The sequence below is a fragment of the Carassius gibelio genome, chromosome A17, assembly GCF_023724105.1.
Source record: "Carassius gibelio isolate Cgi1373 ecotype wild population from Czech Republic chromosome A17, carGib1.2-hapl.c, whole genome shotgun sequence".
NCBI lineage: Eukaryota > Metazoa > Chordata > Actinopteri > Cypriniformes > Cyprinidae > Carassius > Carassius gibelio.
The window spans coordinates 12,984,537-12,998,930 of NC_068387.1; the positions used below are offsets into that span (position 1 = coordinate 12,984,537).

The window sequence follows — 14,394 nt, forward strand, 5'->3', positions numbered from 1 at the left end:
TTGTTACCATCATTCTGTATTTTATGATTTGTGCACTACACATAATTTCCTTTTGCTGATACCTTAATTTACCATCAGTGTATCATAAGTTAGTGAACAGCTATACCTGATGCATCAAAACAAGTTTACTTGCCTGCTTACTTGATTGTATGCGATAGCAGTGGGTGATTTTTAGGTGGAAAAACTTAAAAGATTTGATTCTGGATATATAATATTTGATATAGCATGACAAATGAAACCATAAATTCAGCACAATAATTTTTGCTCTTGCTGCTTTCCCCTCTCTTCCATTAAGAGCACTTTCTGTGTAATGATGTGTTTTGTACACAACAGCTCCACCTACAGAACAAGAGAGAAAGTGTTATTTCAGTTAGTGAGACGTTATTCATTAAAAAAAAAGTAGCAGTGGTTTTCAGCCAGGGGGCCACAAGATGATTTGTAAGTATTTAAATTAATAAATTATTATTCATATATTAAAATAATCTAACTCTAAATTAAAATGCTAAAATCAGGATAAGCTTAAAATGTGGTCATCAAAATGTATTGTTTTTACTGAAGGACAGGTTAATATTATTATTTAGAATATTTTTTTTTAAAACAGTTCTTGACATTTTTGGAATCACAAACTCAGTTGTGGTTAGTGAATTTGATTATTGTGCTGGGCAAAGGTTGAGAACTGTTGTTCTAGAAGGAAATGCACTGATGAATAAACCAGCAGCTTCGGTGCTTGAAGCCATGGTAAAACTGAAGTGTACTAACCTGGAGCTTTATCTCATCAATCTTGCTTTCGTTTCTCCCCAGACTGTATCCATGCTTTTTCAGAAGACTTTCAATGTGCCTTAGTAAGAAATTTTGTTAAAGTACGTTCAGAAAACAATTTTACTTATATAATACACGTACAGTAATGATTGTGGCCTAGTATAAATACACACCTCTGCACATCAGCGTTGGGTTCCAGTGCATTACGCTCCTGTAGAAAATGCTGTAATTCTGGGCCCTTTGCATCTAGAGTGCTCAGGGCCTTACAGGCAGCAATGCGCACACTGGGCTCTTCCTCATGGTGTACAGCCCACATCAGCAACTCCTGGAGAGCTGGGTTCATCCAACCTATTTGCCCTAAAGCTTAATTTAATAAAAACATTAGTAGACACAAAACGGCTGCACATTAACTGATTAGGAGAATAGCTTACAAAAAAAAAATAAAAATGTTGAAAATTTACTCATCCAATGTGTTGTAATTTGTTTCTACATCAGAACAGATTTGAAAAAATATAGATTTAATGTCACTTGCTCACCATTGTCACCTCACATCAAGTTTGTTTAGAACTGTTTTTGCTTGTAAATAGTGCTTGATTTGATTTCTCTCCTGATTCAGATGAGATAACTTTATGAACAATATGGATAGACGCCATATATTTTATCTGGAAGCGATGTAAAAACAGATTTGTTTATTACAAACACAGCCTTTTCACTTCACAAGATATTAACTGATGGACTGGAGTCGTGTGGATTATTGTGAGGTTTTTATCAGCAGTTTGAACTCTCCTTCTGACGGCACCCATTCACTGCAGAGGAACTATTGGTGAGCAAGTGATGTAATGCTACATTTCTCTAAATCTGTTGCAATGAAGAAACAAACTCATCTACATCTTGGATGGCCTGAGAGTGAGTACAGTTTTTCAATTTTGGATGAACTCTTCCTTTAACACATTTTCAAGCTTACCATCAATTGCTTCCACTTTCACCTCCCATAATGGATCATTCTGCATCAGGTTCATAAGCTGATCCAGGACCTGTAAACATGTGTTATGTGGTCATTCAAGCGAAACCTCAGGTTCTTTTTCACAGTCTTTTATCGTCCATATACCATCAAAGATCTATTGTGCATCTACACAGCTGCTTTACTTCCTCACCAACTGGTCATCCATCATTAGAGATGCTGCAGTCAAACAAGCCTGTTTACGCACAGCCACAAAGTCATCATTAAAGCACCGCAGGAATGTAGGCAGTAGCTTGGGTGTCATTATACTGAGCTGACCAATGAAGATCAGCGCTTCCACCCGCCAAGCAGTTGGACCCTCCTTCAGTTTCGCACTGTGGAGATATTGCATGCTAAGAATGAACTGAATCCAAACCCTCTGATGTGTCTGTTGGGTAAAGATTGTCACCTCAGCTCACTGTGCATCTCTCTGGCCGCATCCATTTTACTCAGAGCCAGCGCTGCAGCGTGACGAACAGCACAGCTCCAGTCGTTCCACATCATGTATATCAGTTTGTTGCAAAGATCCTGCATGAAAAGCAATTCTAATATTTTCTACAATCATTAGAGAAATTAGGTAGAGAGTCGTTTGAAATGTGCAAAAGAATTACATTGTGATACCTTGTTTATTGGACTTCTGAGCTGTGCAATGCTAGCACAGGCCTGAACTCGTGTTCTGCAGTTAGCACTGTTTAACTCTTCTGCCAGAAGAGAGCGCACCAGTGTCTGGATGGGAAACACCATGAAAAAGTTTGAGTAGAAATATATATATTTAAAGAAAATAATACTTTTATTCAGCAAGGATGCATTAAATTGATTAAAAGTGACACTAAAACCATTTATAATGTCACAAATTTTTCTATTTCAAATCAATGCTGTTCTTTTGAACTAACATACATAAGAAATGTTTCTTGAGCAGCAAATGAACATAATAGATCAGTGGTTCTCTATTCCAGCATATGTTTCTGGTCTGCATATCTGCACAGTGGTCTTACTCCCTGAACAAGGGAAATCCACTGAAGTTTACCACATTTCGGAACATTCATTCACAGATTTGCGACAGACGAAACTTATTAGAGAAGTGTGACATAATATACCTCAGTATATAAATTTAAATGAACGTCTCACACACTTTAATGCCCTTTGAATAGAACATATACACTCCCTTCATACTGGAATCATGGCGGAATATCCTGTGAAGTCCACTTCGAAGGGAAATTACGGTTGATTAGAACAAACGTCTGAAGTGATAAGAGATACATACAAAATGTGCAGAGACTGGAATTACTAGACTGATTTCTAAAGGATCATGTGACATTTAAGACTGGAGTAATTGGTGAAAATTCAGCTTTGCCATCACAGCATGAAATTACATTTACAATTTTTAAATGTATTCAAATAAAAAAAGTAATTTTACAATATTGCCCTGTTACTAGATATTTTTTTTTTATCAAATAAATGCATCCTTGGTAAGCCTAAGAGACTTCTTTCAAAAATAAAATCCTACAAATCCCAAACTTTTAAACTATGGTGTTTGAAAAATGAGTTTATGTGAATTAGATAAACTAGTACTTTTAATCAAAAACCACTGAGCGAGTATGGAATTACATTTGTTTCAATAATAACACAAACTTACTTCAGGCTGCCTTGAAGGACAAGAACTCATCTTTACAGACTGAGACGATCGAAGATCAAATATTATTTACATATTTAGTAATACAAATCACAATCACGAGAGATTTCCAATATGTGCGCCACTGAGTGGCGTCTGTGTACTTCCCGGTCAGAGAGCACCTGTCCATCAAAAGCTCACTATCCAATCAGAGTAGATCACTGTTAAGCCCGCCCCCACGAGAGGTTTGTGTCAAAACACCAAACGAAAAACTGCGAAACGTAAGCGAAATCTGTGCCAATGAATTCAGAATCCATGATTAGCGAAAACTAATCTTTAAAAAACATTAACAAAGAATGAAGTATTTTTGAAGAGCCTATTAAATTTGTGCGACTGAGTTCATTTTTTTTCATTTTCATTGTTTTTTCTTCTTCTTTTGTAATGGCATATTTTTGATAGTTTCTGAAAAAGTTACGTTCAGTTTTATAAAGTTTCGTTCACTATTATTGAAACAAATGTAATTCCATAAGAGAGTCACTCACAGTGTTGCTGCTAATGTTGGAGAGTAGCATCCTAGACTGCTCGCGATCTGAAGTAGCGTCTCTGAGAAAGTGCTGTGACAAGAGTCTCTGTATGACAGCTTGACTCGTATCACCGTCTATCGCCAAGCACTGTGCAGCTACCCAGCTGTCTGCACCTGTGCCAGAAGGGTCTGAGTCAGAATATATGATGGTTATTTTGAGTCAACATCTGAGTAGAAAAGACAGTTGTACCTGTGTCGTTAATTAAGGTTATTTTAATTGACATTTTTTGTTTCAGGCATTTTTATACTTCTACAGACCTTGCTTCAATGTGCTCCGTAGTATGTCTCTGGCACGTGCGTTAGGTGTCCTCATGGCATATTGGCACACTGTAGCAGCCATCTGAACTCTCTTCACTGGGTCATCAAGCGCCGAGACAATGAGAGCCAGCAGCTCTTGAGGAACTGCCTTCAGTTTGCATCCCTTACCTGAGCAAAGATGGAATTAGCTGTCACTTTTTGTGTAATATTCTATACTATTATTCATTTAGTTCCTACCTTATTTAATTAATGCTTTAAAAGGGTTTTATTTATTACTGTGATGGCAAAGCTAAATCTTTTAGCAACCATTTCTTCAGTGTCACATGATGCGTTAGAAATCATTATAATATGCTGATTTGGTGCTAAAGACATTTCTTATTATTATTAATGTTGTGATGCATAAAACAACATTTTTTTTATTAGTGTAAAAGTCTCTGCTGTTGTTACTAATAAAATGCATCATTGTTGAATAAAAGTATTAATTCTTACTGACCCCAAATTTTTGAATGGCATGTTGTATCATATTATTATTTATTTTGTATGCATTGAAAAATGTCTTTAGTTGACAGGTTTACCTGCTTTGCCAGGGTCAAGCTCTTCTTGTGGTCCATTAACTGCTCCCAAAGCACAAGTTATTATGGCTTCCAGCCGTACTGGGCAATTAGGGTCACTAAGAGCCCCTTTTAGGCCTTCGATGGTCACTCTCTGCAAGGGCAACTCTATATGAAACAAAACAATGATTTTCCAAAAGGGGTTTCCGTGTGAGCAATCGATGCAAAAACAATAAAATGCATAAAAGTATCCAAGGTGCTTTCCTGCTAATAACACACACTGGATATTATATCATTCTGCTTCATAGCTAACAAATCTCAGCAATGTTTTTTATAAGCAAATTTTAACTTAAAAATAGTGCAGTTTATTAATAGATTATAACCATTACAAATAAGATATGTAGAGGTATGGCACTCAGAGCTAAGAAAAGAAACACTTACTAATGTTGCAGGCATTCCTCCATTGATCAACTGCATAGCGAAGTGTGGCAAGTTCAGCCACAGATTGTTTGAGGGCAGAGTCAATTTTAGTGGGCCGATCCATCCATCGCTGTTCCACTTGTACCGTCCTAACAGTTCCTGCTAAAACAAATGGAACCAGAAGCATAAATATTTGAGCCACATATGGACCTTTCAACTTTCCATGTCTTAATGATTTTTTTTACACTAATAATGTACTTAATACATTACTTGACTGTAAGTAAACAGTCACATCAAGATACTATACATATGTAAGTCTACCTGAGAAGATCTCCTGTTCAGAGTCGCTCTTTGTGGCATGGATGCCAGCACTTGGATTCAAGATATCCTGTAGCCGAGGGGCCTGTGGGATCTCAATGTGCTTGCTGGTCAAAGTGGCTGCTGTCTTATTTAAGCGGTTCTGCACATCTGTGCTTATTGGAGAGAGCACTTTACCTGGTATTCTGTTAAATAAGGACAGACACCACAAAAAAACTATGTGGAATACAGTGTGGCTTTGGTTTTGGACTAAGTAACTGAATGCATTAAAGGAATAGTCCATCCATAATGAATATTCTCTTATCATTTACTCACCCACATGTAGTTACAAACCTGTATGCTATGCATTTTATTTTGCTACTCCGGAACACATATATAGAACAATAATGGTAACCAAACAGTTTTGGCTCCCATCGACTTGCACTGTATTTTTGTCCATACAACGGAAGTGAAAATGAACGGAAATTGTTTGCTTACCAGCATTCTTCTAAACATTTTCTTCTATGTTCCACAGAAGAAAAGCAAGATTTGAACGACATAAGGCTGAGTAAATGTTGATAGAATTTTAACTTTTTAGTGACCTATCCCATTAAGGGTGCTGTATTTAGAAACCCATTTCGATGAAATAGTTCTACCTGTGTTTTCTCAGTTGTAATAGTTGACTTGTTTTATTTTGTGCAGACTCTTGCCACCTGCTGCTCTGGGCTTCCCAGTCCTCTGCAGGGGACTCCTTTAAATAGGTGTGCACATTCAACACCCTGAACAGTTTTTAATTCTGAACACATCATACATCTTGCTTTGATCTTATGAAAGGTACCTTAGTGTTCACCGCAGGAGCCTCTACTGAAATGCTGCTGCACTCTTGGGTAAAACAATTGATGTTGCAGGGTTTGTCATTGTTCTCATGCCTCTTTATTTTCTTTAATCTGGTAACGTTACCTGGAGCTAAGGGGCCAGTGGCATGGAAAAGCCAGCTAAAGTCAGCGTTTCTGAATGAAATGGCCCCCATCTCGTCCATAACTTCATCGGAGAAAGAAAGGATTTGGCTTGCATTATTCAGAAGCTGTTTGTACAGACGGTCCTCTCTGCACTTGCTGTGGTGCTCTGATCTCCATTTTGCATGCTGTAAATTCATGATTCTCGGTGATGCCTTATGGAAAGTTGTCTAAAAAAGGAAACCATGATCAAACAGAAATTCATTAATTGATTCTTAAAGACTGCCGGCTAAAAAAAACCCAAAATAATTCAGGATACCGTTTTAAATCACTAACCTACATAAAAATAACCCCATATAACGTGGGAAATAAAAATAAAAAAGTCATGAGATGTCACCTACCGACACAAATCACGTCTCCAAGCCTCAGCACAGGGCTCACGTTAAAAAGTTTTTTTTTCTAAGCATTTTATATCAAACAAGAAAACAAAAGCAGGTCGCTGAAAAAAGTCACTTAAGCTCTGGCAGCGCTCAAATGTTGGCATAGCAACAAGACGCGCTTGTTTCGGCTCCTGACGTCAACTCATCAGGAGAAGATTTGATTCATCCCAGTGAGTCGAACATTTTGAATCCGTTCACCAAAAAGATTCACGCACTAATAATTATTAGGGGCCAGTAGGTGGCGACACGTTTCTTTGTTTTTATGTGTCACGTGAATACGTCATTGCAAGAAGCATTCGCTTTGTTAAAAACAACAATATACTGAATACATTTTAAAACGTTCAGTAACGTCTTTACGTCACAGTAATTCGGTTATCATTCACTTACATTACATGCATACCCCCTAAGCAAAATATATATAATATATATATGTATTGTTGATAAAAAAATTGTAAAACAAAATATCTAACAATAATTTCCTCAGGCAGATTGTCATTCACTTAGATCCCCAGCTAAAAGTTTCAGGAATGTTCAGGGACATTAAGTGGGAGAAGGCTTTTTTGGTTTCCATGAGATAGTGTGTTATCAATAAGATTCATGAGGTTTCATTTAAAATTATCAATTGTATTTACCCAGGTTATAAAAAGATAATGCGATAAAGAAAGATATTGATTTGAAATGTCAGTTTTGTATTTTGAATGATGAGACTATTTGTCATATTTTTTTTCTTTTTTTTGAGTTTATTTGCACAAAATTGTTCTTAATTGGTTTATTATCTTAGGGAAATATCACATTTATAAATGATGATGGGCAAGAAATATACAATTGTCAATATCTTAAATCATTGGAGGGTGTAAGGAACAGCAGAGCAAAAAGACTATAAACTGTTGAAATGACTTAAAATTTAATTGAAATACAACTGTGTATATATTTACTCTTTTTTGTGTGTGTGTGTGTGTTTAAAAAAAATTAATTACTTTATTATTTTTTTGTAATCTATATGTATGTTTTACTGATTTTCTTCTTGTTGTTATTATTATTATTTTGTTTTATCAGTTATTATTTAAATGTTGTGTTTCTTTGTTACTGAATAAAGCATTAAAAAAAATGATCAATTTCACTCATGAACCAGATGTCACAGTATTTGGTCGTCCTGTTCTTTGTAGGTATAGGAAGACAATCAATTACGTGCTTCAAAAGATTAATTCAGCACTAAATATATGAGTCAATGTGTGAATTTATGGAGAATAAGTTGTTCACGAAAAATATTAATTTAATCGCAAGTAAAACAGTTGCTTTCTGGTATAGGGTCCACATTAAGTACCCACTGATGAGGTTTGGGAGGTTTTAATGTTGGTAGATAGATGATATGAATGAACAAATCACATGGATAAAATGGTTGGGAGACATTTTAATGTTTTAGCATTGGAGCAATTTTATTCTGCACTATTTTTTAACAGTCACTGCCATTTCAACAGCATTTCTTGACTTCTTGACTCACATCCATACTTCAAACATACAGGTCAGGCCATAACATTTAGTTTAAAAGGCGATTGTTATTTGATGAGTCTCTCTCATTTGATGAGCCAGTGTAATACAAATGCGATGTCTTCTGTTACAGAGACACTCACTAATGATTTCTCAAGGTGTGAAGAACCATATTGCTGTTTCCAACAAGATGCATACATTACCACTTGCTTCTTTGAAACAATTTGAGTAAACTGCCACTTATATAAACCAGACATCAAAGACAATTCTTTGATGCCAACATATATGTTCAGTGGATTAGCATTATCAAAATGAAATAATAATAATATTGAAAATGACAGTAATAATACTGTTCATCTTTGTCTTCAATTATATATTTATGTGTGTGTGTGTGTGTGTGTGTGTGTGTGTGTAATTTTAATGTATTTGATCTATTTATTTCTTTAAAAAAATTTCAGATTAGAAACAAAGGCAAAATGGCAGCTACTGAATACATTTTCTCTCTTAATTATGTCTTTTGAGCAAATCAGTAGTCATTACCTTTACATTCAGTGGCCACAAACAAGCAATGCATGTTTTTAACATAAAATGTAATGTTTTTGTTAATAGATCTCCTTTTAAATGAATTTATTAAAACTGACATACAGTATTTGTCAGCCAGCTGTTCATAAATAGTATGAAGAGCTTGCTCTATTTATTGATAATTCCAATCCAGCCCTTCAGTTGAAATCAAAATGTAAACGGAAAAGTCTTCAGTGCTGCACTGAACAAGCCACAGTTTTGCACATGAGCAAGACAAAGTTCATGAGAATAAACCTCATCCGTTCGGCATCAAGTCCACTTTCTGCATAGTGCAAATAATAATGCTTAACAAACTTTTTCTATCGACCGCTTCAAGCCACTTTAAACCGAAGTCTCCACACAACAGGAGCCTCTCCGAACATAATACCTCCTCACCTCAGAGGAGTCTCCACAGCCCTCAGGCCGATGTACAATAAGGACTGGGAAGAAGCGGGCGTCTTGGTAGTTCGGCGGGCTGTCGTTAAGTGCAAGCTGACTGGTGTAAGACCTGCAGCACTGCTCATCGGGGCAGCAGCGCTCTGTAAGTGTACTACTGCGGCTCCTCCACAGTCCCATGGTGCGCCTAGAGCCATACATGCGGCACAGCGAGAAGTGCGAGGTGTCCAGGGACAAACGGGAGTGGAAGGTGTGGCGAGAGAAGATGGAGGAACAGCTAGAGCTGATAGTCGGCCGTCTTCGCCCGCCTTCCCGTTGGCAACAGTGCTCACAGTTCTGCACCAACGTCCCATAGCTCTGCGCTGAGCAGCTATCCAACAGCAAGCGGTTGGAGGAAATGCTGTCTCTGTGGTTTGACCCAGAAGTCCCCAGGTTCATTAGCATGGCCTCCGAGTAGCTTGGTATAAGCTGGCGGTTTGAACGAATGTGCCATTCCAGCTCTGTACTCTCCACGGTTTCTGCTCTCGGAAGGCCGTAGCGATTGCTCCTCGTGGTGGCGTCTGCCTCTGGAGACGGGCTGTCGTTGCTATACTCTAGTCCGAAGAGTTTCTCGACTTGGTAGTGCACAAACGCCGTCCGGTACTCGATCAGCACTCGCAGTGGCCAGGAGAGCATGAGGAGAGCTGCTAACCAGAAGGTCACCCGCGAGGTGTACCACGGCAATTGGTCGGGATCCACATAAGCTATAAGGTGCTCTTTAAAGTCGACGTTCTTCAGTAGCATTCCTTCGCGGGCTTCCATGTAATCATCCAGTCCCTCGATCTCCGAGAAGAACCTGGCGCGTTGGTTGAGGTAAGCATTTTCAGGCCCCGCTCCTGTGAAACTGAAGCACTTGGAGAAATGCAACCGTGTCGCCACGTGTGCCTCCAGCCCACGCAAGTTGCGCGAGATGTCTCTCATTCCACAGTGGCTGTAGTCGAACTCGCCCTCTGCCACATGTGTGTTAACACGCTCGTGGTAAACCTGCGTGGTCGTGTAGGCATCTCCATTCCGGTAACGCGTCACTTGTCGAGTCCTGCGTACGAAATGGTAACTGATGGCTTTCCACCAGACGCACGGTCGGGCTTGACGCATGCGCAGAACCCTTTCGTACACGCTCTCAACGTTGGCCTTGCACTGTAACTCGCTGCGGGCACGACAGTGCCAGCACTCCATAAGGTAAACGGCGTAGAGCATGAGCAGGAAGGCCAAGGGGATGTACACATAACCATCAGAGCAAGGGCTGTCGTGGTATATCATGGCACGACCTCCTCCTCTAAGAGAGTTCATTGAGGCTGTGAGGGAAGTACTGGAGGAATCGAAGCTCAGCTTGGTGACCTGTGTGAGCTGACACCAGGCCACGGCACCCAGGCAGCTGTACATGAGCAGTGAAAGGAGAAGGCATCGCCAGTGCGTCTCGCGGCACATAGAGGCACTCAGGGACTGCTTTATTGGCCATTGCTACAAGGAATAATGAGAAATAGTAATCAGCATATTTACTAGGCACACCGGCTTGCTGTGAATAAGAAAACAAGAGGTAATGAATACAAAAACCATCAGAGGTTTAGTGCCACTTATATGAGGCAATGATATTGGACAAAAGGACCAAATGTCTTCTGATCAGTGCTGTTATTGTTAACTAAAACTATTTTTAGTCATTGTTTTTAGTAATTGAAATAAAGTTGAAAACTAATATAATTTAAAATGAGAAATGTCGCCTGGCCAACTAACTGAAATAAGTTTAAGTGCTAAAATGACTAAAACTTAAATAATAATGAATTAATGCTAAACAGAGTTATAAAAACCAGACAAAATTACTAAAACTTAAAATAAAATAAACAATGTTTTAAAGAAACCATAAAAACAAAAGCTAATTTAATATATTAATAAATACTATAACACACACACATATACATTACTAAAATGATACTGACTCAGATGTCCAGTGCATCTTATGTTCCTTAAATATCCTATTACATGAAACCGCTTAATATACAACTCTAAAAATAAAAAATAAATAATAAATTTCACTTCTAAATGAAGTCTATGCACATTGATTTGAGTCTAATTCAAATAAAGTGCATACAACGCTCTGACGGTAAACCCTTAACATGACTAGGGATAAAGATCTATGTGAGAAAGCGAGGCCTGACAAGACAGAAGATTTGTAGCAATCCTTCAGTTCAGACTTAATTACTTCCAGTACATCCTGGCACAAAGTCTTCAGATTACATTTATTAAACCTAAGACAAGCACAAACTTGCTTCAGATAACCATTTGACCATTTTAAAGGTAATTCAATTTTTATAACATTATTCTGCAACTCCTGCCGCCCTTTACAATTCATGAAAATCATATGTATCCAGCAATGATATGGATGATGCAAAACATGGTGGATGTCATTGCAACTTTGTCTTAAGTCTTCAATCAATGCCAGACAAAATCTATCAATTTTTTATTTATTTTTTTGTATTCAAAACCTGCAGGAGAATAGCTCAGCAATGCTTTTGTGTGCTTACTCTGGACTTGGTACAACTCTTTATCGCAGAATAAATTCATGCGCAGAAGTTATTCGTAATTGTACAAGGACCTTTGCTCCTGATTCTGAACCTTGGTTTGAATCTCACTCAAGGGTACAGAGCTTCTGAATACAAATTATGAGTATTACAAAAAATGTCAGCTATTGTCATGAGTTCACTGAATTGAACATAAATAAAGAGGCTGCTTTTATTTAATTTAACTGATCAAAAATCTGAGAATTTTTGGTTCTGAGTAAATCACGGATTCTGTATCTGAGATTATGGCTTAGAATTGTATCTGCATGAGTTAAGAATGTATGGTACTTATCTCATTCAGTTAATATTACAGCTTCTGATATTTCTAATGGTTGAAAGGCTTTTAAAGAGGGGAGAGTGAGGTGCAGCATAAATAATGGAGATCCCACATGAAAGAGAAAACATTTGACAGAGATAACAGCATTCAAAAGCATAAAAACTGCTCTTCTCCTCGCTGTTCTGGGATAGGTGAAACTTTGGACATAATATGGTTATGATCTAAGATGCCTAGCAGATTACAGCTGAAACTTGATAATGACTCAAGGAATACCAAATGTCTATCTAAATCTCTCTCTCTCTCTCTCTCTCTCTCTCTCTATATATATATACATATATATATATATATATATATATATATATATATATATATATATATATATATATATATATATTTCCTGCTTTAGATAAAGAATAACATCTAATATTACCAAGTCAAATCGATGTACCAGTTTGAATGTAATTTTTAGAGAAGATAAAATCACAGTTCTGAGTTCCAGCAAGCAGGATTTGTGTGAAAGATGAGTTGAGGGACACAGAGCAGAACTGGCAGGCCATACCAAAAGGTTTTACAAGGCAATATGCACCAATAACATTAATATCAGAGATGCGGATTGGAATCAGCATCAATGCCAGGCTATTTAATATGAGTGTGTGATATATGAAAGGATTTATCCAAAATACAGAGTAAAACATATCTGCTCTAACTCCCCTTGGTGAGGGTGATTCTCAAGCTAACAGGCATATAATCTTTTCCACAGTGGCAATTCCATAATTACAGCAGTACACAGAGGTGTTGATCAATGCACAAATCGGATGAGTGCAGGGAATATGACAACAGATTTAGAGCTATACCTAATGTAAAATGCAAATGCAATTCCAAATTTCAGTCTGTTTGTCCTCCTTGGAGTCTTCTCAGGTTTATTGTCATTATGGAATTTGTACATCAAGCACCACCACAAAATGAAACCATGTTAAAACATTCCTGCCAGTGTAGACCACACAACCTTATTCAGATTCAAGCATTGCATCCGAGGTTTATTACTTAGGATCTGCAGTCAGTGATCTCTGATAACTGCAAAGAACTCAAAAGAGTTAAATTATAGATGCTTATCAATAACCTGTGCATCATGAAGTTTATGCATCATTTGGAAGCAGCGGAATGGTCAAAAGCTATGACATTTAACAATTCCTTATATAGAACAAATATAAGTGGATTTACAAGAACATTTTCTCAATCTCAGACATACCTTTACTGTGACCTGCCAGTCAAGCCACACTAAGACAATTACAGTCTACAGGGGGATGAAATGCAGAAATCCCATCTGCTCCAAGATGACTATGGCACATCTAGTACTCATAAGACTCAGGTCATACCTCTTCCAGCACATCGAGACTGGCCGGTGTCTCCGCGCCTCCATCTGGGGAGCTCGGCGCGGTGTCCTCCGCAGTAGTATCAGTTTCCAGATCTAGAGACAACATCCTGCGGCAGGTGTAACATTGCAGTCAAATATGTTATCTCCAATACGCCGCTTTTCTCAGTGAAAACACGCTTCAGGACGTTGTTTTGTCCGGCTGTGCTGTATTTGGGAAGGATGCCAGGAATGCCGGGGATCCCGCTCTGGGTGTTCCCATTCAGGCAGACCGGGGGCGGAGACCGCGGGGAGACTGCGGAGGAGAAACCGACCACCGCTCTCCGAAGTCTCGTGGAGACCGAATCTGATTCTTTGATTTGTGCTTATCCTGAACCCTCTGAACTGCGCGAGATGTGATCCATACCTCAGCATAATTATTGAAAAGATGTTGCTTGTTTTGCCATAGGTTTTGTAAATATATATATATATATATATATATATATATATATATATATATATATATATATATATATATATATATATATATAGCTATATATATATATATATATAGCTATATATATATATATATATATATATATATATATATAGCTATATATATATATATATATATATATATGTGTGTGTGTGTGTGTGTGTTTTACATAAATTTAACTATTAAATAATTTCTAACTTATCCTTCTAGTTAAATATTAAGCATTTTACACGGTAGACATTTTTTAAAAGTTAAGTTAATTAATAAAAGTTACATTAATAATAAAATATGAACTTAGATTAAATTCACTGATGAAAAACTTGGGTCTATGTGATGATAAACAGATGTGCATGTA

General features: G+C 37.5%; 2 protein-coding genes across 2 annotated transcripts; both read right to left on the reverse strand.

Moving 5' to 3' along the window:
- Positions 1-39: 39 nt before the first annotated feature.
- On the reverse strand, positions 40-5,336 carry heatr4 (HEAT repeat containing 4). The gene is made up of 11 exons (XM_052530087.1): positions 5,205-5,336; positions 4,788-4,931; positions 4,213-4,380; positions 3,914-4,083; positions 2,381-2,485; positions 2,169-2,287; positions 1,914-2,094; positions 1,724-1,793; positions 933-1,122; positions 760-838; positions 40-339 (listed from the first exon to the last, which is right to left on the reverse strand). The coding sequence occupies exons 1-11, from the start codon at positions 5,305-5,307 to the stop codon at positions 247-249; spliced, it is 1,422 nt and encodes a 473-aa protein (XP_052386047.1). The 5' UTR covers positions 5,308-5,336; the 3' UTR covers positions 40-246.
- Positions 5,337-8,290: 2,954 nt separating this feature from the next.
- si:dkey-13p1.4 (transmembrane protein 151B) lies at positions 8,291-13,787 on the reverse strand. The gene is made up of 2 exons (XM_052530093.1): positions 13,569-13,787; positions 8,291-10,821 (listed from the first exon to the last, which is right to left on the reverse strand). Exons 1-2 carry the CDS (start codon positions 13,671-13,673, stop codon positions 9,268-9,270), a joined length of 1,659 nt encoding a protein of 552 aa, XP_052386053.1. The 5' UTR covers positions 13,674-13,787; the 3' UTR covers positions 8,291-9,267.
- Positions 13,788-14,394: the final 607 nt, after the last annotated feature.

Coding starts and splice junctions, on each gene's coding strand:
- heatr4 (XM_052530087.1), bottom strand. CDS start 5,307: ATGGATCGGCCCACTAAAATTGACTCTGCCCTCAAACAATCTGTGGCT. Junction 4,932..5,204: donor GAGGAATGCCTGCAACATTA/GTAAGTGTTTCT, acceptor TGTTTCATATAG/AGTTGCCCTTGCAGAGAGTG. Junction 1,123..1,723: donor GAAAGTGGAAGCAATTGATG/GTAAGCTTGAAA, acceptor TATTAAATTAAG/CTTTAGGGCAAATAGGTTGG.
- si:dkey-13p1.4 (XM_052530093.1), bottom strand. CDS start 13,673: ATGTTGTCTCTAGATCTGGAAACTGATACTACTGCGGAGGACACCGCG. Junction 10,822..13,568: donor GTCTCGATGTGCTGGAAGAG/GTATGACCTGAG, acceptor TATTCCTTGTAG/CAATGGCCAATAAAGCAGTC.